The following is a 26165-nucleotide window of genomic DNA, read 5'->3' as shown; positions in this document are numbered from 1 at the left end:
TGGCAAAATTACTGATTATTATTTCTACCAACGAAACTCTATTTAAAAAAATGTGAGAAGCGTTTATCGATTTTTAACATTTATTTTACGATATAACCACTATAAGAATTATTTTTATGTCAATAGGTGGGGAGTGATATCTTGGCATGATGCATATGTTTTCAATTGTATTTGAATGTGACTTAGTTTCAGGGTCAAAAAATTAATGGAGTGTTTTTAACCACATTCGTTTAATTTATCAAAAGCTTAATCTAAAAAAAAGTTCTTTAAGTTTATTTTTAATAATAATCAGGGTGTTGACTTCCGTCCCATGAGAATCCCGTAGGGGTTTGAACCGGAGCCGACAGGCATAAGTAATCCTTTATTTGTTTTACTGATATTTTTTCAGTTGAAAATTGTTTTTTTAATTTTTATTTATTAAGTTATAATTAAAAATAAACGACCATTTCTGCATCATGTTTGGTTTTGATTTTTATTTTGCGAAAAACCTGTATATATGAAAATATATTATAAATAATATATTTATACATTATTGGCGTATTTTTTATTTGCTTACTCGACAACTTTAAAATACTGAGGCTTTTGAAATATTTATTTTCACTAATATATTCAAACAGTTTTGAAAAAATAAAATATAAAAATAACAAATTTAAAAATAAAAAAATCAGAAAAAAAGGATAACCAATAAACTAGACTTGTTGAATTTTTGATAATAAATTATTTTAAAATTAATATTAGTAACGGTTATTATTTTATTGAATATACCTAATAAAATAGATCCTACTGAGATCTCTTATAACTTTTGATAGAATAACCTTTTCGCTGAATTTTGTTTTAACTCTTTATAATCACTGATAGAATAATTTACCATCCTATTTTTTAAGTTACCATCTTATAACCTATTGGAATTTATAGTTTTTATCATAGTACTTTTCGACAGCAGGATTCATCGCAATACTGCTAAAAAGCAATAAAATAATTTTTCTCAGCCATAATTTTATTTTTATAAATACATATATATATGTGTGTGTGTGTGTGTGTGTGTGTGTGCAATAATCAAAAATATAAAAACGTGATAAATTGATGAATGTTTTTTCATTTCATAATTTTAAACTATTATTCAGACAGTTCGACTCAGCAGCGGCATGCCTAGAAAGGGCATATAAAATAAATAATAAAAATTATAACTATTATATGTAAATTGTGAATTTGAATAAATATTATAGAATATTTACCGAATTTATCAATTAACTTAGCAATATAACTATTTAAGCACTTTTTCATAAAAACAATTAGTCATAATTATAAATTTTATCACATTAAAATTATAAAATAAGTCCTACATTCTAATACCACTTATTTTTACTAATCTAAATTCTTCCAACTACTTTGTTTTTTTTTTAAAGTTTATTTGATTTTTAGTGTTTGTTTTTTTCTCCTGGTTGGAATTTTTTTTAATAATTTCTTGAAAGATTTCAAAGTAAATTATTTGTGAACATGATGATCGATGCACATTTTTTTAAAATTAAGTAAAAATATTTTTTATAATAATCTAACTGTATATTTTACGTAGAAGAATTATCACATTGAAAAAGATAAATTCACTAAAATTCGATTTGTTTCGTTATTCTTTTACGATGAATTCTTGTTAATACAAAATGTCACGAGACGGGTAGATTTTCTGATTCAGGTAAATTCCCATTGAATTTAATAATTTTGAGGGATAATTTTGTATAGAATGATATAAAAATTATTTTTCCTTTTAATGGGAATTAATTAAGCTAATATGCATATCAAATATATTACATGATTTAATGAATACTTTTCAACCTTTTTTTAAATAGGGATAAAACATTGCAATTGAACAATTAGTTTTGAAGTTACGTATGCTCAACTATATAAATGAAGATGAATTTTTATATAACGTAGATTTTTAATGAAACATAACTATAAATCATGTTTGAAAAATAGATAAGCTAACAATTATTTTTGAGTAGTTAAGAATAACTTAATAAATAACTAAATATCAAAGTTATAATTATAAATAAAAAGTGAAATTATATAAAAAAAAAAAATACATAAATTTTAAATTTTATTTCTTTTCCTATAGATGTTAAAGATTGGTAAATATGGTAATAATTTATACAGGTAGGTATCATTAAAACCTAATTTATTATAATTCCTAAAGAGCTTATCTACACGAAATGATTTATTAACAATGATACCCTCATTAGTTTATTTGTAAAACAATAATATTTTCATAGTAATACACTAAATAAATTTTATTTTATCTTTTTTATTTTTTAAGTTGTTTTTATTTATTTTTATTAAGTTATAATAAAAAAAACTGCTGTTTGTGTATCATGTTCAGTTTTGATTTTTATTTCGTGATAAACCTGTAATATTCAATAATCTTACGTTAATTTTGATTTGCTTACTCGGCAAGCTTAAGATACTGTGACTTATATATGCAACATCTGTATACGTGGCTTTGTTTAACTAGATGGTATATATTGTTTATGTTTCCTTTTCATCTTTTATAACTTACTAAATATACGGTAAATTGTTACTCATGTGAAATTACATATAATCAATTCTTACTTATTGTAATGTACTTATTATAATGTCTAACGTAGTTGTCTGATGTGATACTTAGTGTAATTTTAGTTTTATATATTTTAAAAATAACAAAAATTAAATAGAAATAGTATCACTTTTAAAGTAAATTACATACACATCCGTCTCCATATTTTTTAACATACTTTTTTAGATGAATCAACAACTAACTAATTTTTTTCTGAGAGAAAATAGCGATGAATCTTAATTGTTTAAAGAATTTTAACTATATGTAGATAATATAATTGTTTGTCTTATGATTTGTACTATTGATGTATACTTTGTAAGCTGAAAACGATGACTTTTTATACAGTATCAAAGTATAATATTGTAGAAATTATTTTTAATTATTCATTATTAAAAAAAAAAATTGTAGAACGCGAGTTGTAAAAAACTTAAGTTTGATAGTCTCATTTACGGTTAAAAAAATTAATACAAATATAAGTAATGAATGTGCTATTTTTTGAAGTCATAAAAATATATATAGTGTTAATTCAATTGAGAAAATATTATATTTTTTTATTTACATGAAAAATATTGTTAAGAACCCCTGAATAGTATTTCATATAATCTAGAAGTATAAATAGAACTTGGTCGTCCGACTGTAATCGGACAACAGGAATGTGTTGACAAGTGATATGGTCCGACGACCAGGAAAGACTCCCACGTTAACCTATAAAGTCGTGGTTTAGTCATGTTCTTGTAAAAACATAGTATCCTACAGCTTAATTCTAATTCTTAAATCTGGATCTGAATTCCATGACTTATTTCTCATCCCATATTATTCTAATACAAGTAATTTTTGTATTTTTACATTGTTCGATTTTGTTTTTAAGTTAAGTGCTATAAAATTATTAAATTCTATAACAGTAACTCAAACATCCGTGTTTTTTATTATTTATTACACCTTTCCGCGGCTGGCCTGCATAACAATGTCTTTATTTAAATATTACTTTTCTTAAAATATTTTCAATTAAAATTTCGATTAAGAGTGTGAGCGTAACGTTTTTATAAAATTAAATGCCATTGAGTGGGTAAGTCTAAACATTTTACCAGCGAAAATCTTTTAATTCTTATTCAGTTCTTAACATAAATATAATCTTAACAGATATATTTAAAAATATTAACTCTCCAATCTTTGTGAATGAGTAGAATAACGAAAAGTTCGAGAGTATGGGGAAATATTCATTATTAGTATTATAGTAAAGTATCTACTGTGATTAATTTTCAAGTCGTAAGTTAATTCTTCCACTAAAAATAACTTAAAACAATTCTTTAAAAAAATGTCGTATGAGTAAAATAGTAATGTAAAATACAGACATGCCGAGGAAGGTAAGACAAAATAAAATAAATATAACATTGAAACTCTTCACATCGCACAGCAAAGTTTATAGAATAATAAATCAATAATTATATAATTTATATAAAAAAATTGACATTTTTTAACTCGAAATTATTTTTATTTTAGAGAATAGAGAACCTATCAAAATTAATAGTTAAATGATGTTTCATAATATTTTGTTTGATATACGAGGCGTGTTCAGAAAATAACGAGAATTTTCGTTTTATGAAAAAAATATTTATATATATTCGTCTACACTATTTTGCCGTCTACAAAAATGTCTTTATTGGATATTATGCCTTGTGCCAACGCTTCTTCCAATCTTTGAAACACTTCTCAAACTCGATCTTTGAAATAGTCTTCAGATCATTCAGCGATGCGCTTTTAATGTCATCTATGTTTGTAAAACGACGGACCTTTAAGGTTCTCTTTATTTTTGGAAATAGAAAAAAGTGACGATGAGCCATATATGGTGAATATGGAGGCTGAGGCATCGTTACAGTATTGTTTTTGACCAATTATTCACGAACAAGCAATGAAATATGAGCAGGTGCATTATCGTAGTGCAAAAGCTATGAATTGTTTTGCCACAAATCCGGGCGTTTTTTGTAGATTGCTTTACACAAACGGCGTTGAATTTGTAGGTAGTACTCTTTATTGACCGTTTGACCTCGTGGCAAGACTTCATGATGCACTATGCCGTTACAATAGAAGAACGCAGTGAGCATAATCTTCATGTTCGATGGCATTTGACGAGCCTTTTTCGGTCTTGGCGATCAAGAATGCCTCCACTGGGACGATTGAGCCTTAGTTTCGATGTCGTATCCATAAACTCATATTTCGTCACCTCATATAACACGTTCAGTAATTCTGCATCGTCGTTGACTTTATTAAGTGACTCCTAAGCAACTTCCATTCGCCGCTGTTTTTCTTCAAAATTCAACAATTTTGGAAAAAATTTTGTTGCTACGCGTTTGATACCCAAAACATTTGAAAAAATGTCATGGCATAAGCCCCAATCGATATTCCAATATATTCAGCGAATTCTCTAATTGTGATTTAGCAATCGTTCATAACCGTTTCTTTCACTTTTTCCACGTTTTCGTCGGTTATTGATGTGCTGGAGCGTTCGTCATCTCCAACGTTTTCATGGTCATCTTGGAAACGCTTATACCACTCTTAAACTCTAGTTTTACTCATGACAGGCTCACCATTGGCCTTTGTTAACATTTCACATACTTTGTTACACTCAATTTCATTTTTTACGCAAAATTTGATCAAAATCCTATAATTCCTTTTTTTTTAACAAACGAATATCGCCGAACTCATAAAAACACGTCTAACCGTAACGTGTACTAATGACAAAGTAAAAAATGAATCCAGCTGAAAATTTTATCCATACCATCATAACGACAAAATTTTTTTTGATAATCAGATTATCAAAACCTCATCCTGAAGTAATGGCAAACGGCAGTTTCAAGGCGGCCCATAATAATGCCGATCGTGTAAAAAAAAAATTACTATCACAACCCGCAAAATTTAAAAATTCCCGTTATTTCCTGAACACACCTTGTATTACGTACAGCAAACGTATAATTTTTATTTACTGTAACATTATAAAATTAAGATACAATAACTTACGTTAGAACAAACAAGCTGCGAAGATAGTCTTGCATATCATCAGCCATGTTTACTGCACATATTCCCACTCCTTCGAATTGCACTTTTATGTAAACCTAATGAAACGATAATTAATTAGGTAAAATACTAAGCTGAGTTATTCTAATATTAACCATAGAATTATTATCAGAATATACGTCGATATACAAGATATACTCACTCCCAAGTCCAAGTAAGCTGTATAGACAGGATAGGGGAGTACTATGCAAAATGCTATAAGCCAACAAGCGATAGCACAAGTCAATGGAGGCAATCGCATTCGATTAGGGTGTTTCAGATGTTTATAACGGTCGATGGCCATTAGTAAAAACGTCAACATCATTACATGCGTGGGAACATCCTGTAATAATTGTAAAATATTAATTACCGTCTTAAATTAGTGTTCATAAAGTAATTTTTAGTTTTATGAATAAATAACTAAGCTTAATAGCTGTGTCAAGTGTCACACTTAAATGTCTCTAGATTATTTTTCATAATAGTTCTAGTCTGTGCTCAAATTGAGCACTTAGCTCGACAACAACTTGTTTGTTTTTTCATTGCGTTCTTTTATTGCACTCTTCTAATTTTTTGTCATGGCTTGGGAGAGATTCACTATTTAGATTTTCTCAGTTTACTCACTAAATCTAATGCTTAAAAACTATTATTTGCGAAAGTACTAATTGTAGACAAAATCATTATGGTTGAAATTGTTTATTATTAATAACTTAAATTTGTGTAAGGCACAGTAAAATAACATTAGTACATTCAAATGAGATTTCAGTATAAATAAACTGAAAATTCTATACACAAAATCATATTATGATTTTGTAAAGGGACAAATACAAACAAGCAAAGTAATTTAATGTGTAATAGTTGTTTTGCGATAAAACATTTAGTTTAAAAAGGCGCTCGCTCTTTTGCAATGCTAGTGTTACTAGACGTTTAAAAATATAAATTGTCTGTCGAATAATAACCAAGTGTAAAAGTGAAAAATTTACTATCAAACAAGACGTGAAACTCGCTGAACAATCATTATGAAGAAATGTTTGTATCATTTAAGAATAACAGATTCTTTTGTGGACGTTTTAATGTTACTGTACACTGTAACACAGCTGCGTTGCTGTGAATAATTCTTACGTTACGAATTACATTTGATATTTCACCAGAACAAAAGTTTTATTTAGATTTACATAAAAAGCGGTTGCTTCGCATTAAACTTCCCATTAATGTAGAATGAAGTAATGATTTTACAATTTTCTTTTTGTTTTATTGGTTAGCAATATGAAATTTTCAATATAATGTAATCCTACTATGAAAAGTTTTGTCTGTTGAAAATTATTAGAATTCTTTATTTTTTTAGAAAAATTTTTTATTCGCTATAAAAATAATTTTTACTGGTATTGTAATAGATTTTGTCAGAGTATGATGTTTTGATTGAAAAAAATTAAAATGTAAATTATTTATAAAATATTTATACTTGAATGAAATTGTGTCACGCAGTGAAATATATTGTTTATTACCAATATAAAGTGTCATTTGCAATGAATTCTGTGACTCAGTCATTAACGTATGAATTGATGCGTAGGTAACAAGATTCGATTCCGTTGCGCAGCAATTATTAATCTGAATTAAAATTTGTTTTATTAAATTGTTCCTAATCATTTGGTAAAGCTATTAATAATAGAAAAAAAATGCTTTCATTATAATTTTTTTAATACTAATTGTACACTAAACGCATCAATATGTATGTAAAAATCAATAGTTAATCTTCTGTATATTTGTAAAAACCAAAAGTGAAGTATTGCAGTTGTGAAGTTCCTGTTTTGACCAGCACAGTTATCTGTCTATAGAACACTTTTTAATCCAAATTTTAGATTTGTTTAGCTAAAAATTATTTGAAAACTAAGGACATAAATCATTTAATTTTTGGTTTATATCTGCTGAAATATTGGATTTAAAATTTAAATAACAATAAAAAAAATTACGCCGTAAAATTTAGAACAAGATGGTATAAAAACCTCATTTTCGTAAAAAGTGAATTTAGATCGTTATCCTTCTCTCAGGTTCACCGTTGAATAACTCATTTACAACGTTATACATAATTTTAGTAATATACTACTAAGATGTCTTATCTTATTTAAAGTGTACATTTAATAAAAACATATATTTTTTGGTTTATTCAGTTACAGAGTTAAAATCAAATATTTTTATCGAATTAATGAAAAAAAACATATATATTACGAAAACACTTGTAATATACTTTTATTAAACTTATGCTATGAACAATAAAAAAAAAAATTAACCTTTATTCAAAATAAATGTTTATTATTTTAATTTTATTTCATTAAATCAAATAAATAAAAATATTTTGTATTTGTCGAATTAGTAATATTTATCTTTTGTATTTTTAAAAGTATTTTATTTAAAGTGAGTTATATTTGAAAAAGAATTAATTATTTTTTTGATTGTCTAAGCATTTATTGTAATTATAAGTAATGAAACTTTTGTTTGTACTAACTATTTATTCTTTGGAAAAATTTCGTTATAATGCAAATTACATCGCTCATCCGTTTAGTTTGGTGTCGCGTAATTATACTATTCTTTTATAATTCGTTTCTTTGTTAACTATTTCAACGTGAATGTATATGAAAAAAAAAGGTAATGTTGACGACAGCGGAGAATAATAAATTTTTTGAAAAGGTATTAACTTACATACGAATATGGTGACATAGAAAACCTAGCAGCCGTAAAAAATCAATTGAGAAAGGATCTGAGGTTGTGTTATTTAACTTATGCTTTGACGTGTATTGTTTTTAGTTACATTTTCTGGTTAATTTATGTATGGTTGTTGATATAAAAGAAATTTCCTAGGTATTGTCTGACATGTTAGGAACTGATTAATCTCTAATTATACATTGCCAAATTATCTTATACGGTGTGATTTATTAAGAATATTACTCTTTAATTTTTCATAATTATTTTTTCATAAAAATGTACACATTAAAGTTTGATTTATTTGTATGAATTATTCTGAATATTAAGTTTTTTGTAACGGTACATTTTATGTTATTAATAACTTTCAAAAGTTAAATGATAACCTTTTTTTTTTTACCATTAGATGGAGAGTAGACTAAATAAAATTTTCGTTGGCTGTATTTAATTTTGTAATACTAGTTTTTGAGTTAACATAATTTTTAGTTATAGGCAAGAGGTTTGGTTTATAGTTATAAGTAACGTAGAAGAATTCTTATCTGTGCATTATGGTAAATGTACCGTTACTGAACTATACTCCGCTCCTAATATTTTCTAAATGTTCAATTGCTAATATCTTAAAAAATAATGTTACACAAATTGTTTTCGACCAGCCAGATTTTTATTAAGGATATTCTTTAGACTTCTTCTATATATTAAGAAACGAAACAGTAATTTTCAAACACATCGTTACATTGTTAATGTAGTAAAATTATTTGGAACTAAATTTGTCAATGTTTTACTAACGTTATATAATCCAAAAAATTTATTTTTGATGCTTTGACTCTAATACTTGTAAGTCACAAAATTGATTTTTATCATATAGAATATAATATTTTCTACCTTGTGCCAAAAATTTGCGGTCTATTTTATAAAGAAACTCTGATTTTTTACTTAAAAAATGACGATTTGTATGAGACACTCTTAACATTTTTTATATTAATTTTTGAATTAAATAAGTGGTCAAATAACATCACTGTATTTATTTGGTTATTTCCAAAACTAAATAATTAATATATTTTTAACAAAATTAGTGATACTATATTACGAACCAAAAACCTACTTGTAAGTATTTTGTTTTTTGAGGGGCAGAGGGGCATGTATAATAATTTTTGTCAGTTATGTTTTAGCTTCGATAGGAAACTGAATAGATAGATAATTAAGGAATCGTTTGTAAAATAACGATTCTCAAGTATATTTTTCATATTTTTAAAGTCATTATACACATATTGAAAAAAATACATTTTATTTAATTATTAATGTAATGTCAAGTTTAACTTCTATTTCCATTATTTTTGTTAAAACTAATAAAAATGGTATACTTTTAACTTCATTAAAAATTGATTCTATTACACCTATTTTATAAATTGTAACTATAAAATGTTTTTAACTATAACTTCACTCTATTTTTCAATACCTATTCAAGTTATTAAAGGTCATTATTCTTAACTCAATATGTCTAGGATTCTTTACTTAATAATCAAAATAGTTGTAAGATCAATTACTCCATAAATCGTCCAGTTACAAAGTAATGTTTGCAAGTGTTCTGAAAATAAACACGTTTTCTTCTTTTTTCATCTTTTGACAAAACTCGAGGTTAATTAGTAACCTAATGCTAGCTTATTGGTTCATCTTCAATTTCTTTAGATAAAATATAAACTTTATAGTGTAACTAGAGTCTTGCGCTACATATATTATTAAATGTATTATGCAACAGTACCAATATAGTTAGAAATTGTGCAGTTTATCGTATTTTAATGCCAAAAAATATTTAAGTTTGCTGGCTAGTTCGAATGTTATTGAAAGCATTTATTTACAGACTTATGTTAACTTAGAAATATTTTCTGATTTATTTAACTATTTATAATACATATTTTGTTACTGAAAAATGTTGGTTTGGAAAAAAATAACGCGAGGGAGAAAATGACAAATTTAGTATTTGTCAAAATAAATCACACACATCAACACATCTTTACAAGCATAAATTCAGCCTCTTACGATACACTTTGTTACACATTAATGCTAACTCACGTGCACACAAGTTAATTTTATTTATTCTTAGAAGTATATATTTAGCTTGTCTTTATGCTATTTTTCGATATCAAATCTTTACATATTATAATATTACTAGGGAAATTTTTTTCTTAAATATTCTAAAATTATTACTCAATATCTATTTTTTCATAAAGATAAAATTTTTATATTATAGTTTTGATTGCAAAGTCTTACAATCGTTTTCGTCATATAACCCAATTCATTCGTCATTATTCCCTAAGTATGATGACGAAAATGACAAATTTCAGAGAAATCCATTCTTCTTCCCTTGGAAATTAATAGGAACGATTGAAAAAAATTGTAGCTAAAGACTAGATATTAAATTAGTCCTCGTGAAAATTTAACATTCAAATACATTCACAGAAGTCCACAAAAATCATTAAAGCATACCATAAACTAGTTTTTATTTACTAAGGTATTATTCAAATATGTAAATCTTATCTTTAATCTTTAATCGTGTCTATTAAATATCACATACCCTTATAAATATAATGTTAAATAAATATTAGATTATTTAATAACAAAATTTAAATTATAAATGTTATGAATAATTTATTTTCATTTTTTGCACTTGCACATTTCTCTTTTAGCTTGAAGAATTCTACGAGTAGTAAGTAAACAAATGTTTATTTAACTGTATATTTTGATTTATTTTAAGAAAATAAACTAACAAATTGGTTAAATAAAGACAAATAACAAACACAATTTATAAGACAAAATCATCATAGAAAATTTAGTGCTTTTATTGAAATTATGTTTTTGGTAGACACGTCATATTTTTCATTTGGTATTGTGGAATATTAAGCTGTATAATATTATAGTTTTGTGTGTAATGTTGTTTAAGATGATGAAAGAAAACTACTATTCATCGTTGTAAATGTTACAACTGTCATTGAAGACACATTACTCTAAAGGTTTTGTTGTAGTGAAATTGGTTTTTCTAATTTGTGCATTACGTTAGGGATTTGTTATTTAATAAAATTCTACGGCTGTTTGTGTAGATAAATGTATAAAATCATATTTTAGCTTCGTTGCGTACTGAGAAGCTATTGGCTTTACACTGTCGTGTTTTATTGTCACTATACACGATTGCTCAGCTCTTACTAGACCGATTTTACTCAACGACACGTCAAAAGATCAAAAAACGTATCTAATTGAATATAACAGCGACATAATTTTGAACATACCCTAGATCCTTTTAATCATAATGAAATGTGGCAATAAATTGTTATAAGACAGTCAATATAATGAGAATTGATCACTTACGGATAATATTATTTAAAATAAAAAAACATCATTTAAATACTAAAAGAATCTTTAACTCAAATAATTACAAAAATTACTAAAAAATCTTATACGCATTTTATTTAGTAATTTTTGTGGCTTTTTGAGTTTACTATAATTTTTAATTTCAAATTAATATTTTAAAAATATTTTTGATTTTAAACAATCTATATTGATATTTTTAGTTTTCATTTTTTATTGAAAGCTGAACGTTTTATCCAGAAATTTATATTAAAATTACTTCAAACATTTGTCTTGCTGATGACATACATCCGTTAAAGTCCAGTCATTAACCAAAGTCTTTAAAGGGCCTAAAAATTAATGTAAAATTTTTTTTCATTTCAATTTTTGTAATGTTTTGAAAAACTTGTCTTTTTAAAATCGACATTAAATTAAAGTTAATAAAATGTAATTCAGATGAAAAAAACTTCACTGAATCTTAATATCGTACAATTTTTGGTAAAATGGCCGATTTTAAAGTGTTTTACATAGCAAAGAAATATTATTTTCTTTCTCCGACCGAACAAGTGCCGACCCGGAACTGCCGCTAGGCATTGCTCTTGGAATGCAATAGAATAACTTCATCATTCAAAACTAAATCAAATTTAAGGTTTTTTATGTACTATACGAATAAATAAAGAAAAACGCTATGACGACTTGTCTTCTATGAGAAATCGATCTCTAATGTCGATGAACGTGTAAGTTTTGGTAGATATGATAGATTTTATTTAAATTTAATTCAAATATACATCAAAACAGTTATTTTAATCACTATCAGATATCAATCAATATTTATATAAAATAATAATGTCTAAACATCACTATGCTCAACTATACTTAATTTTATTAAATATTTATTATAGCTATATACATACATGATAAATTATAATATGGTAATTAATTTCTATTTTTAATGATATTTTAATATTGTATATATGCCAATGTATAAAATAACTAAAATTATAATGGAATAAGGATTTACTTATGTTCACTGAATAATGATGTTCTTCGGTGACACTAATTCTTTGGAAGTTATAATTTTTCTATAAATTATATATGTGGTAAGTAGATTATTTTTAATATTATTACTAAGAGTCTACTTAGGTTCTTTTGTTATTTTAAAAATTTAAATAAGATAAAAACTCCAAAAACCCTGATACAAGATTAATCATATATTTGAAGTACTTTTGTTTTTATAGAAATCTTTTGAAAATAAAAAACACTTTTAGTACACTTATACTTATAATAAAAGTTTTACAAAAAAATGTATACAGCATGGATAGATTTTAATAATTTAATGTGCATTACACAGTAGAGATCAGTTTGTACCAGACAAATCTAATACGATATGAATTTAGTCCATTTCAAAATACGGGTAGGGCTCTACTATTGATTTAATGTTTTAAACCGGACCAGAACGGACTGTTAACTTAAATAAACCGAGCCGAACCAGATCAAACAGTAATATTGAATTATTAAAGAAAAATTTACTTAAATCTTTAAAAATAAAATTTAATGAATGAAACCTAAAGGAAAATAAGAAAATCATATGGTATATTTTGAATGGATCGTATCGTATTGAGCTAGATTTGTTGTATTTCGGACTGTTTAGGGCAACAAATTGTATATACTTTTAAGTAAATAATAAAAAATATGCCTTTTAATAGGGATAGTAAACGTTACAAATTTTAGTGTTCCAAAACGTTTTATTTTATTCAGTTTTTTTAAGAAACGAACATAAAAATTGTTTAGTTTTCTTTCCAGAACAATATTTTGAAACAAAATAATTTTAGAAAAATAAAAAAACGTTATTATTTAGAAACTTAAATATAAAAGAATATATAAACCTATTTTATTCCGTTCTGATATATATATAAAGTAATAAATTGATTATTTATTTTTCGAAAGAACACTTTTCATGGGGTCCATTAACCATAAAAAAAATGTTTATTTTTTAGGGTAAGATTACTTTTTAGACCACTTTCAGTAGCTTATAGCGCCTGAATCAAGTCTATAAATTTTCTAACCTAACATTTTTCTTCATCCAGTTTTGAGAATACTTTCAAAATTTTCGTTAATATATTACTTAAAAAAAAACGTTTTAGNCTTATCTATAATTGATCAAATATTAACTAATTTAATATTCATGTTTTTTTATTATATCGTTCCGGAACGATATTGTTGAAAACATTTTGGAAGGAACCAAAAAATAGCAGAAACGGAACGCAAAGATTATGCATTTAAGTTCTAATATGGTATACTACCACTAATTTTTAAGTAGTTTAAGAATAAAAAAATTGTTTAGAAAAAAATTACAGCAAAATTTTAATTGTATTAATAGTTACAAGAGTTGTTAGTTATATCTATTTCACCTTGTATATTTTAATTATGTCAAACCACTAGTTTTAAATAAATTAAATTTCTGATTGGATTAGATTACATTTGATTAAGTTCTTTTTAATTTGAATCAAACCGGATCGGATCTAAATTTTAGATATTTATTCTGGAAAAGTCGAACCCATTATTTAGTTTATTTTGAATGAAATAAAAAATCTGGATCGAGTAGACCGTTATTTTTAAGGCTAAAACTGATCTTTGTTTTGATTATTTTTTGTATAAAAAAATATCGACCAAAAGTGAACATTTCAACATTATTTTTGAATATATGTATTAATATTTACACAGAAAAAATATGGTACCAATTTTATTGCTTAAATGTTTAAATCTACATTATTTTTATCTAATTAATTAGTTGCTAAAGAAATAATATTTAAGTAAGTTGTTATATTCTTCAAAGTTTATAGTTCAAAGCATTTCGGCATGAATAATACGGAACTAAAGAAACCAATAAAATAATTATAAGTGCTATTATATTTTTCCATTATTAAAGTAGTCCGTGATAAACGAATTACTCTGTAAATAAATAAGAAATACACACAGTCAATAAAGCTATTATAGTATCACGGGTATTGAAACAATAGACATTTTACAGAATTAGTATAAATTAGGGTCCTCTAAAACATAAATGTTTGTGTATTTATTTTAATTTGGTTGCTTTATATTTTAAGCTTTGAAGAGTGTAACAATTTATGTAAATATTGTTTCTTTAGTAACTAATTAATCAAACATAACGATGAATTAAACATTAAGGCAATGAAATTGGTACTAAATTTATCTCTGCGAAAATGTAAATAAATATAAGTAACTAGGAAAAGAAAGTTAAATTGTTAGCTTTTGATGTTTTTTTATGCAAAAAAAATAACGTAATAGTTATAATTTTGTATTATTTATTATACTCAAGATGAAATTTTGTTTTTTATTAATTCATTACTAATGTAAAAGTTGTACTATTAAATGAGTGTGAATTTTTAAACGTACTTATTTAATATATCTATTGTGCTCACGAAAAATGAAAATAATAGTAAATATAATTTATAATGCATATATAATATACATGTATATTTTTCATAAACATTAAATCATTATTTTTAAACAAAAAAAAAACTGCGTAATGGGGTTGCACGTAGTTGGGACTAGTATATAGAGTGTTCAGTAAGTAAAGAAACGGATTTCTATTGTTCTTATTGTTATTTTAACAATTTATCTGTTACCTTACTTACTGTACGCCCTGTATGTCTAGTATGGATGATGACAGTATTTAACATAACTATCATAAAAAACGCTTTGATGCAAATTAGTTATATTTCACAATAATTTGTATATTTATAATTTTACAATTTCTATGTAAAACTTAACGTACATTAAATGCTTGTTTAATTAAAAGTTAAGCAATTATTATCTGAAAATTAAAAAAAAAATTTACACTATAAATTACTTGGCCAATCACTCAAATTAGAGCAACTGAAGTATATTTTTTTTATTTTATAGTAGAATTCGAGAGCTATAATTTGATATAAGTTTCGGATTTTCAGGCATTCCCGAATACTTTTTACAGTGTCTTATTTTTGAGATATTTTTTTTAAAATTGAGGGGATAATTGCAATCCCAAACCTATCAGTGTCAAATAATCTGGCACTAATAGGTTCAACTAAATTAANCTTTTTACAGTGTCTTATTTTTGAGATATTTTTTTAAAATTGAGGGGATAATTGCAATCCCAAACCTATCAGTGTCAAATAATCTGGCACTAATAGGTTCAACTAAATTAAAATTGGGGTTTTTTGAAGCATAAACAAACAAAATTGATTCAAGGAAAACTGAGAATTTTCATGGGTAGACCTAATAACATAAAAACATCAAGATAAAACCAAATCTTTATTATTTTTGTATCGATGCTAAAATAGAAGTATAAACAACACAATTGACGGTATTTTGTTCTGTAATAAAAAATTTAATGCAACTAAAAATAAGATCTTAAAAAGCTGAAATACGTTTGAAAAAATTTGTCTTAATTTAGTGATCAGAATTTTATACATTTTGCGGGTGCTCTTGTTATAGTACACTATAAACAACACAAACATATAATATAATCAATCGTAAAACAAGTAAACTTTGAAAAATAAAACATTTTTCTCAAGAGATTTATTTATTTGAAGTATGCAATTTCCTTTCTTATTTTTTTCAAGGTAAGCACATAAGTTTATGTACTAAACTTTTATTATTTTGTTTCATTACTTCTGCGTATGTAATTCTACTAATATAAGTTATATGTTAGTCATGTCATGTATAGAAATATCTAAAATCGATTAAATGTTTTAATTTCAGCATTTTAACTTTTAAATAAGTATGAGTAAAACGTGCTTTAAATAACAAGTTCATACCTATTTTTAATTAAAAGATTCTTTTGTACTTTAATACTTATGATTTCAAATAACACGTTGTATACCCTTAGATATATAAATAAATACGTGATTTTTATAGAAAATTGAGGGATTTGAACATATTGAGTATTGAACTTTTTATTTATTTTAGTCATAAAGGTTTACATAGTAGTTTATATTATGACTTTTGAAGATTGATCATTCATAGAAAATTGACAATTTATGATAAACACTTGAAAAGCAGGTTGGAATTCTAGACTTTTCTGATATTTAAAAAAATATAAGAATTATTTGACCAACTACCCGGACGACATTTCGCCGAGTTAAATCTCATCTATGCTAGTTCTTTATGAAATAGGTATATAATTCAAAATTTTATGAACTTTTTTGGCCTCCTCACATGGTTTCAAATTCATATGTGACTATCGTCGATCGTCTCAAATTTTTCTATGCGGTCTATGTCAACAGAGAATTCAATACGACATCTTATTGTTCCTCGAAATCATTGATGTATTTTTCAATTGTGTTTTCCCATGAAAACAATGATATATTTTGACACAGTTGCACGCGCTTCAAGATGTAATGCAAACACATTTTGCACCCGATGTGTTGGGTACGAACGAGCGGCTTGCGCACATACTAATGCCCATGAGAGCTCAGTTATTATCTTTACATTTTTACTGCGTTGTCGATTATTTTATTGTGTGGCAAAGGAACAAGATTTAAAATAAGTAATTTAAGCACCAATAATAAGCATAATAGCATAATAGATTTTATAGGGTCTACTTAAAACTCTATAATGATAATTTAAATGGAATTATTGTACAACTTTTAAAGCCAAACTATTATTTTACGTGTAATACATAAATTAAGACATAGATGAATAATTTCTGTTGGAGTAATTTATTTATAAGACTAAATATTTGTCTCTTTGCGTAAGCTCCTCATACAACCGTATTGCATAATGTCATATGGTGTCTGTTACTAGTGTGAATTTGTAGTTATGATTAATGTATTTTTCTATCTCGTTCGAGAGTACAATAGCTTTATGCATATACAAGTGTAGAATGTAACTTATGACGAAGAGAAAATTATATGACACCGTGAAAAGTACTCGAGACACACTGCAAGTGTCGTATTTAATCCACTGTTAGAACGATAGTTGATGGAGTGTGACAAAGTATATAATCGAGAAGGATTTTTCCAAAAAATCAAACACAAATACTTCTTCAAGGAAAAATATATAGATTTTCTACCGCGCGATTCTTTTACCTTTGTCGTCTTAATTAAACTAAATAAAAATTATTGAACATTTTTTTAAATTTATCAATCATGAGGTATTTTATGTTCGTTCCTTTATGACTTATAAGGGTATTACTTTAACTTTTCAAATGTCAACGTACATATCTAACTTGCTTATTCATTGAATAATGATCTAATTAAAAAAATAATTAGTCGGTAACAAATTTTCGACCAGTATTTTGGAAGTTATTCTCAATTTTATACATGGACGGAACGATCGAGAAATTACTAATGATAAAAATAGCAGCATCCACTTCTCACCTTCAATCATTACTCTAAATTGTTAATGACTTCTGAAATACTGGTTCAAAACTTGTTACCGACCAGTCATTTTCTTAAATAGATTATTTTCTATTTGATAAGCTATTTAAATTTGTATGTTTCTTATGAAAAAATAATGTTGTCACCCATGTACGTTAAAAAGGATGATTCAAAAAAGTAATTATTAGTTAATATATCAAGATATATGTAACCTAAAGAAATCAAACAATTATTTTCCAATATTGCATTTATTTTGAGACTAATCGAGTGGTTTGTAATAAACCGATCGACCTGTATATATCATTTATAAAATAACTTTTGGGTTATTATATTTCCTCTCTGTTCAAAGATTTATTATTTCAATTGATTTCTTATATATTTTCTTTCAATTACTTCTGTTATTACATTTAATAAATACTGCTTCGGGGTGTTAATACCCATAGTACGTCACTGAATATTATACAAAGAATATTTATTTCATATCATGCACATTTATTATATGGCGGCGTTTCCATCTCTATTTGCCACTGGGCGAGCCCTTGAACATACTTACAAGACGTACAAATTTAAAAATAGGTATAATTTTAATTATTAGTATTACCTATCAATAGATTATCCATATTAATTAAATGCTAAAATAGATTAAGCGCAAGTATTACTACAAAAGGGGCATACATTTTTAAATTATACAATTAACACTCGCATGATACGTGTTTAATGGATGGTGTGCGTTTAATAGATTCACACACACTGCATATTTATTACAAAAACGTGGCACGATTTCAATAATATTTGAATAAAAACTAAATAAATCACAAATGTATTAAACATTTTACTATGTACGATGAAGGCTGTCAAGAAGTTAAACATATAAGGGGATGAAAAAATTATTTTTGCCGACTGAATAATATTTCATAAATGTGACCTTTTTTAACAATTAATTTTTGGTGGAATCTTTTATGTTAAAAAAACCGATTGCAACGATTAAATATTTATCAAGAGGGGATTGAACTTTGGTGTGCAATGTAAATCAACTTTTGAGTGTCGAGCGCCACTATTTATCAAGAAGTTTTTGTTAAGATCGTCTACATTTAGACGTTGAAAGTTAAAACATTCACGTCATACTTAATAAGTACTACTTATTAATAGTTACATGCTTATGAAGTATTAGTTTTATTTGAATAGAACAATAATATTATAATGCATTTGATCTTTGATGTTAAAATAATTATGCCTGTTATTTATGGAGAACTTGTATGATGTATATTGCACATTGTAAGGAATGATCTGAAAATTATAATGAGCCAGTATCATATTTATAGATTCACATACGAATATTGAAAATTCGACATAAAAAATGATAAAATATGAACACAATCCCAAACAGAAATTAATAATAGGCGCAATACTGCGGCACTGCTGTCGGTTCTGACGCAGTAGCGCCTACCAGTATTGGTCAAGTGATGGCATATGTCTCTGGGATGATAATGTTTTTCCTGTACTGGCGATTTTGTATAACCAGTATGACACTTGTACTCTGCCAGCAATGACAGCCGAGTACTGTTCGCCGACACGGGATCAGTACTTAGACAAAATGACAGCCAGTACTACGCTTATAATGATCAATATTCAGTCACCAGTATTGCTATAGTACTGCGCCCGTTGTCAGTACTGGTACTTAACGAAAATGTCTATTTGGTATATGATTGATTAACTACGCCTCGCTTTAATTTCGCTGGACGAACAGGATTTTTTGAATATATATAAATATATAGGTGCGGCCTAGTAAGACGTCTTAGGTATTCAACAATGGCAACAGCACTTCGGTGAAAACGCTTATGTGAAGAAACCGAACTAATATAATTCGAGAGGAGGTGTAATAAGTATAATAAATAATTAAATTCCACATTTAGAAACATTTAACTCTAATTGATTTATTTTTAATTGAAAGTTAGCTATGACATAATTAATTAATCAAACCGTTCAAGAGAAAACATTTTCCGTGTAAATCTTGCACTATAATGTCATGAATCAAAGTCAAATTTGTAATTTAACGAATTGGAATTGAAATCTTAGGAATAAAAAAAGAAAAATGTTTAATTTAACGCAGTTTAAAAATATATTCCATAATAATTTCAGTTTTTAAAATAATTTAACTGAAATTGTTTTTACCGTAATTTATTAACCACAAGGAAAAAATTAATTTAAATACATTTACGGCGGTTTATAAAAAACTATGCAATTAAATCTTCATAAAATAGCTGTGATGGCGAATAAAACCAATAGGTTAGTATAATTAAACGATGTCATAGAATTCTACTATATTAATTTCACCATTACTTTTTTTTCTAATAAAAAGTTTTCAACACAATCATTTCGAAAAAAAATAGTTTTTTTTTTTTTTTTTTTATAGCTATATCTAAAAAAAAATAACAATTATTAAGTGGAGAATGCTAATTTACGTGTTCCACAAGTGTTAGAACCTTTAGGTTCTAAATCCTGAATAATTAGTAATTAGTAGTAAAAACTAAAATTTCTGATTAATTATTTCCGTAGAGAGAAATATTTTTTGTTTCAATAAACTACAATATCATGTAGTTAAATTTTTTTTACCCCTTCAAAGTTAAATTCTTTAAGTAACCTTTTTCTAAACGGGATCCCTTTTTTTTTTTTGATAATGTGATGAGGATAAAAATTTCAAACATTTTTGTTCTCGTTATTTTTTAAATTATATTAACCATTTATCTGCTAAAACATGTAAATGTTAAGTGATTTTAGACTTATTTCATTTTACTGTTTATTTGTTGTAATGGAGTATCATGTGACTATCATGTTTTCTATTTAGTCGACCCAGACTTAACAAAGAAAAATAAAAAAATATTTACACTACCACAGTGAAACAGACGCGGTGAGCACAAAATATAGCGAGCAAAAAGTAGAAATCAATCCATTCAACTACTCAACAATATTCTGTATATTCACTTAACAAACAAAAGACTTGATTGCTGAAGCCACCATCGAATTGCTGCTATTGCCCACCGTCGTCCACCTTTCACTATCGCTGCCGTCGTCTGTTCCTGCTACCAACGTCCATCGCCATTTACTGTGTATCACCATTTATCGTTGTCCATTACAATCACTGTCACCGTCTGACATCGCTGCCGGTTGTAAGTCCATGTTTATCAACACCTCTGTCACTGTTGAGATCTGCCTACACTGCCGTTGTTAAGTCGAGATCACCGCTATAGTCGAAAACGTAGTCAACCATCGCCGGAACAGCAGTGATCAACTCGACCCCCCTGGCCCACTTATATGAGTTGTGGTCTTAACGTCCACATTTTTTAACGTGTCCCCGGCGAGTCCTTTGTCCGCGTATGTGTGTTGTGTCAAATAGGATAAACCATCGGTGGAATCTCGTCCCACATTATCCAAGTCCAAACCCATACGTACACGATCTGTCAAGACCAATCACAGCAGAGACTATAGCGACTCACCGATAATTTGAGGATCAGCGAAAGGACGTGGGCCGTCACGCTATTCTAACCGTCGGCTCCGTGTCAACGAACATCTGATATCTGTAGAGAAACGTCCACGCACCGTACTCATTGTCATGCCGGACATATGTTATTATGTATACACTCATATGTGTGTAAATAGTATTTCTGTGTTTATTGTTATATTTTATTTAAAATGATGTTCATGTGTTTAAAATATTCAATATAAATAAAGTTAATCGTATCAACGCAAATTCATTATTTTCAATGGTCACAGATCGATTAATAGCGAAATTAGTTTAAAATTACTTAAATTTAACTAGCTGTAAAAGATGGAAATTGATGGAATAAAATAATTATAAGAGCAATATTTTTTTTTCATTTATAATAAAAATAGGGAATTCTATTATAGATAATTAAAATTAAGGATTTTTATGAGGGTTTAAAAAAAGACTCCCATGAACACTTACCTCCTTAAAACGAAAAATATTTCTATGCTTATATATAACCCTAAGTCAAAGTTGCACAATTACACTAATTTCTCCAAACACACAGTCATATGAATATGTTTAAGTTGTTATTATTAGAGTTGGTTGTATTATTTATCATTGTGACCGTTGAGAAAACATTACGTTATAATTTTAACTTTGAAACGTAAATTTGTATTACTAACGTACGATAACTGAACCGCTTATCGCGAATCACATAAAAGTGTAAGCCTAATATAATTGGTGGTTATAATTATAACCACAATATTATTATACGAATTACACATATTTTATATGATATTTCTTTAGAAATCATATAAGTGTGGTTATTGATACTTGATATGGCTTCTATTATTAGAAATACAAAAAATTTTATTTTATTACTTAAAGCAAACTGACCGAAATACGCTATGGTATTTATTTATTAAGCTTTATTTTATGAAATATGGTACATAAAAATATTTTTTATAGACGTGCAACTTGTTTTTACAATATTCAGTAGAATATTTTAAATAACATAAAAATGTTATTTTTAGTAACAATATAGTGTAATCTAAACCATATAATCAAAATTATATGCAGCCAAATAACAAGTACATCAAAGTATTTTATATAAACTAGTATTATTTTTGAGAAATGAAATTGAGCTAGTTTACACGAAAATAAAACTATTGTGGGGAAATAGAATTTGAGGTGAAGGCAAACTAATAAAAACTGTAAAAATATGTAAATCACAAAAACCAGATAAGAAAAATATGGTTGCTAGCCCCCCGGCCTAATACGAAGAATATACAGTCATAGAGAAGAATAATAAATTTATTTTGTAATGAAATGCTGTTGACTTTAAATTGATATGTCTTTTTTCTAGAAAAAAAAATTATAGGTTAAACGTTAACCATGTAATTTTTACTTAGTTACAATATTGAACTTAAAATTTAGTTGATCATATATTATTTAAATATTCTAGAATTAAATAATTGTTTTATACATTAATTGCAGAGGAACATTGAATGAAATAAATTTTAATTGGAAATATGAAGTTATTATACACGCCACTAAGATCTTTTTAAATTTATTCTAATTATTCTATTCATTAAAATAATTTTATTATTACCGTTATAAATTTATTTATTTATTAGAATTCGTCAACGTTAATAAAATAATTTAAAACGAATGTGCTTTTAAATAGTTGTTACAGTGAATTTAATCGAGAAACTTTTTTAATATAAATAAAAAACATTGTCCTTGTTAAATGATTATTTTGGATACAAAATGCTAAGCTTTTTAAAAAACAGTCGGTATTATAATGAAACTGACAGTTTTATCAGATTTTATTTAAATTTCAGGAATATAATATTAGTCAAAATTTCATGCTTTTTATTTAATAAAGGAAATATAAATAAATATTATAGTTTTAAATAAACTTTGTTTTTAGCTTTAACGTCAAATTTAGAAAATTGAGATACTATTGATATTAAAATATCAATCAGTAAATTATTTATTATATAATTAAGATATCAAATTTAATAACATTTTATACCAGTGAATTATTCGATATTATAATACATAATGGTATGATTTGCTTCATAGTTAATAAACAAAGTGTTTATTTCATAGGAAATATTAAAAATTGTATTAATTAAAAGTTTTCCATTTACCTTATATGCTATAATTAGTTTGCGATACTTGATTTACTATAAGCAAAGCATTCTGGGAAAACTAATAACTACAGATTTTCTATGTGAAAAGTATTTATAGCAGTTCATTTTATAAATTAAATTTCCCAGGTATAAATTTGTGTAACATAATACAATATTTTATGTAACACATTATCCTTAATTGCAGTGAGGTCACCCTTGAGTAACCAATAAACATTTTCTGCGTCAGGTGTTGTTTAGTGCAACTCAACTATTATTACTCATCTCATATAACATATTTTTAATTAAGCATGTTCAAGCTAACATTTATTGAGTTCTTGACCTCAAATAATTTTACCAAAAATAAAAATTTCTTTTTATAGACCTAAATATAATATAAAGAGAAAGAAACAACTCAATTTAATAAAAATTAAGTGGGCTGCCTTAAACTAAGATTGCCTTATGACACAGTGTACTTATCAATACGTAAAATACATAAATCGAATAGAAAATAGAAATTAATTGTATTTTACATTATATATTTAGGAAATAATTAAATTAATATATATTCACATGCAAATAAACTTGTGAATGAATATGATTATTAAACTTATTTAGTGTGTGTCTTTAAGAACGATTAAATGTATTTTTTTATGTTCGTTTATTAATAGTAGTCCGTTAGACTTGAAAAAATTAAGGAGAAGACTTGAAGTGGTACCCCTAGCACCAAACTGAACACTTCTCAATTGCGAACAACGTAATGAAGTTATATGTATAGTATTCATGGCTTAAAGATAGTTTAATTTTTTTTACCACCGAATGGTTAGATCTCGTATCAATCCTTTTTCTTGTTTTCGGATAATGAGTATAATGTCCACTTGTCGGTTAAAAATACTTATTATATTAGTTATCTCGCAATGTATTTCTTCATTAGCTTCAAAACCTAGTTATGGAAAATTCCATAACTTTTGATTCAATTATTATTTCATTTATAATTTCTAAACAATTATTGTCATCTTAGACTACGTTCAAAACATAATTTTAATTACTAATTATTAACAAAAAAAATATATAAATAAACATTTTTATTTATTTTTTCAAAATTTTAAAATTATATTTTTTAGTTCTTTTTCTTACAAAAATCTTGATGAATCAATAACGATTTTAGAACAAGTATCATTGAGTCATACCAAAATATACAACTACTTTATAAATTTATATGATTTCTCTAAAAAAATTACTATACTAAATTAATTAATATCAATTTCATTCTAAATTTAAATACTATAGTAATTATATATTAATGTTTTATAATTATAAATCATTAAACTCATAATTAAGGATATAATTAAGGAAATAGGAGTTGATGTTGCTTTTAGAATAATCTATCAATTTCTTCTAAAAATCAAATACTTTGAAAATATATAAAAAAAATATCAAATTTTACATTGACGCATATTTTTTGATAGTGATTTTAATCACTGACAGTTAACTATACTTATTTATGCCAATTATGTCGCGTTCCCATAGTGCTGGGTTTTTCTTATTATACTTTCAATAATTTCAACACGTTACTCAAGGAAAGAAATAACGAGTTCTTAACTTGATTAAATTATTTTAGCATAATTATTTTAATGTGGTAATGTCTATCCTAAATTTTTACCCGTGAATATGTTGACAAAAAAATGGTATCGCGCCTCTTAAGAAAATCTTACAACCATGCCTTGTCGGAATATTTTACCATAAACACAAATAGAATACAGAGAAGAAAATGAATTATTTTACTGTTGTATATCTATATGATATTATGTAGAGAGTAAAACTAGAATTGTACAAGAAATATTTGAGTTATAATTGCTAGGATAGACAGCGGTGTACTCGTACTTTTAGCAGGAAAAAAATAAAGTTGTTTATGGTCCACAAATAAAAAAAAAAGTGTTTTTGTCTAATGTGATTTTATACCACGCAAAATAGTTTATGCGTCACTGGAATTAATGCAATTCTAAAGCAGAAGGTTGCTTTAACGTCTATCATGAAAAAAAAACAAAGACGATGTGACGTGACCCTTTCTTTCGGTAGCGGCCAATGTCATTTGAGATTGATTTGTTTCCCTGTACTCCAACTAGATCTGTATATTTATATAATTTGAAACTTCTACTATAAATTAAACAAGCTCCAAAGTTAACTCAATTAAAAACATGCCAAGTGCACGCACGGAAATCGTTTTAACATAAATCGTCGACACAAAAAAAAAAAAATAAGGATAGTAAAACCAAGGTTGATATAGAAAGAGGAGTATTTAGATTGTTGAAAAAAAAATTCTACTATACAGTTATTTCTCTGAAAAATACATTTAAATGTAAATGGAAGTTATTCGTTAAAAACAAAGACTTGAAATATAACTATAATTCTTAGAGTGCAAGATCCAAATAAAATAAAATATTCAAAAATTACAAAAAAAATGGATATTACAGAATCGTGTTTGAAATTTGATT

At 26.2% G+C, this 26165-nt stretch overlaps 1 protein-coding gene across 2 annotated transcripts in view; it reads right to left on the bottom strand.

Annotated features, from left to right (window-relative positions):
• The window catches only part of LOC126906863 (prolactin-releasing peptide receptor), a 78967-nt gene that overhangs the window by 29138 nt on the left and 23664 nt on the right, over positions 1 to 26165 (bottom strand). For both annotated transcript variants that reach the window (XM_050687767.1, XM_050687768.1), the window contains exons 3-4: positions 5799 to 5978; positions 5600 to 5694 (exon numbers count right to left, since the gene is read on the bottom strand). In XM_050687767.1, coding sequence (XP_050543724.1) covers positions 5600 to 5694; positions 5799 to 5978 — 275 coding nt within the window. The remainder of the gene's footprint in view (positions 1 to 5599; positions 5695 to 5798; positions 5979 to 26165) is intronic.

This window comes from Daktulosphaira vitifoliae, unplaced genomic scaffold (assembly GCF_025091365.1).
Source record: "Daktulosphaira vitifoliae isolate Bord-2020 unplaced genomic scaffold, ASM2509136v1 Scaffold_5, whole genome shotgun sequence".
In the NCBI taxonomy this organism is placed as follows: Eukaryota; Metazoa; Arthropoda; class Insecta; order Hemiptera; family Phylloxeridae; genus Daktulosphaira; species Daktulosphaira vitifoliae.
This window is presented reverse-complemented; position numbering and strand designations above follow the sequence as displayed.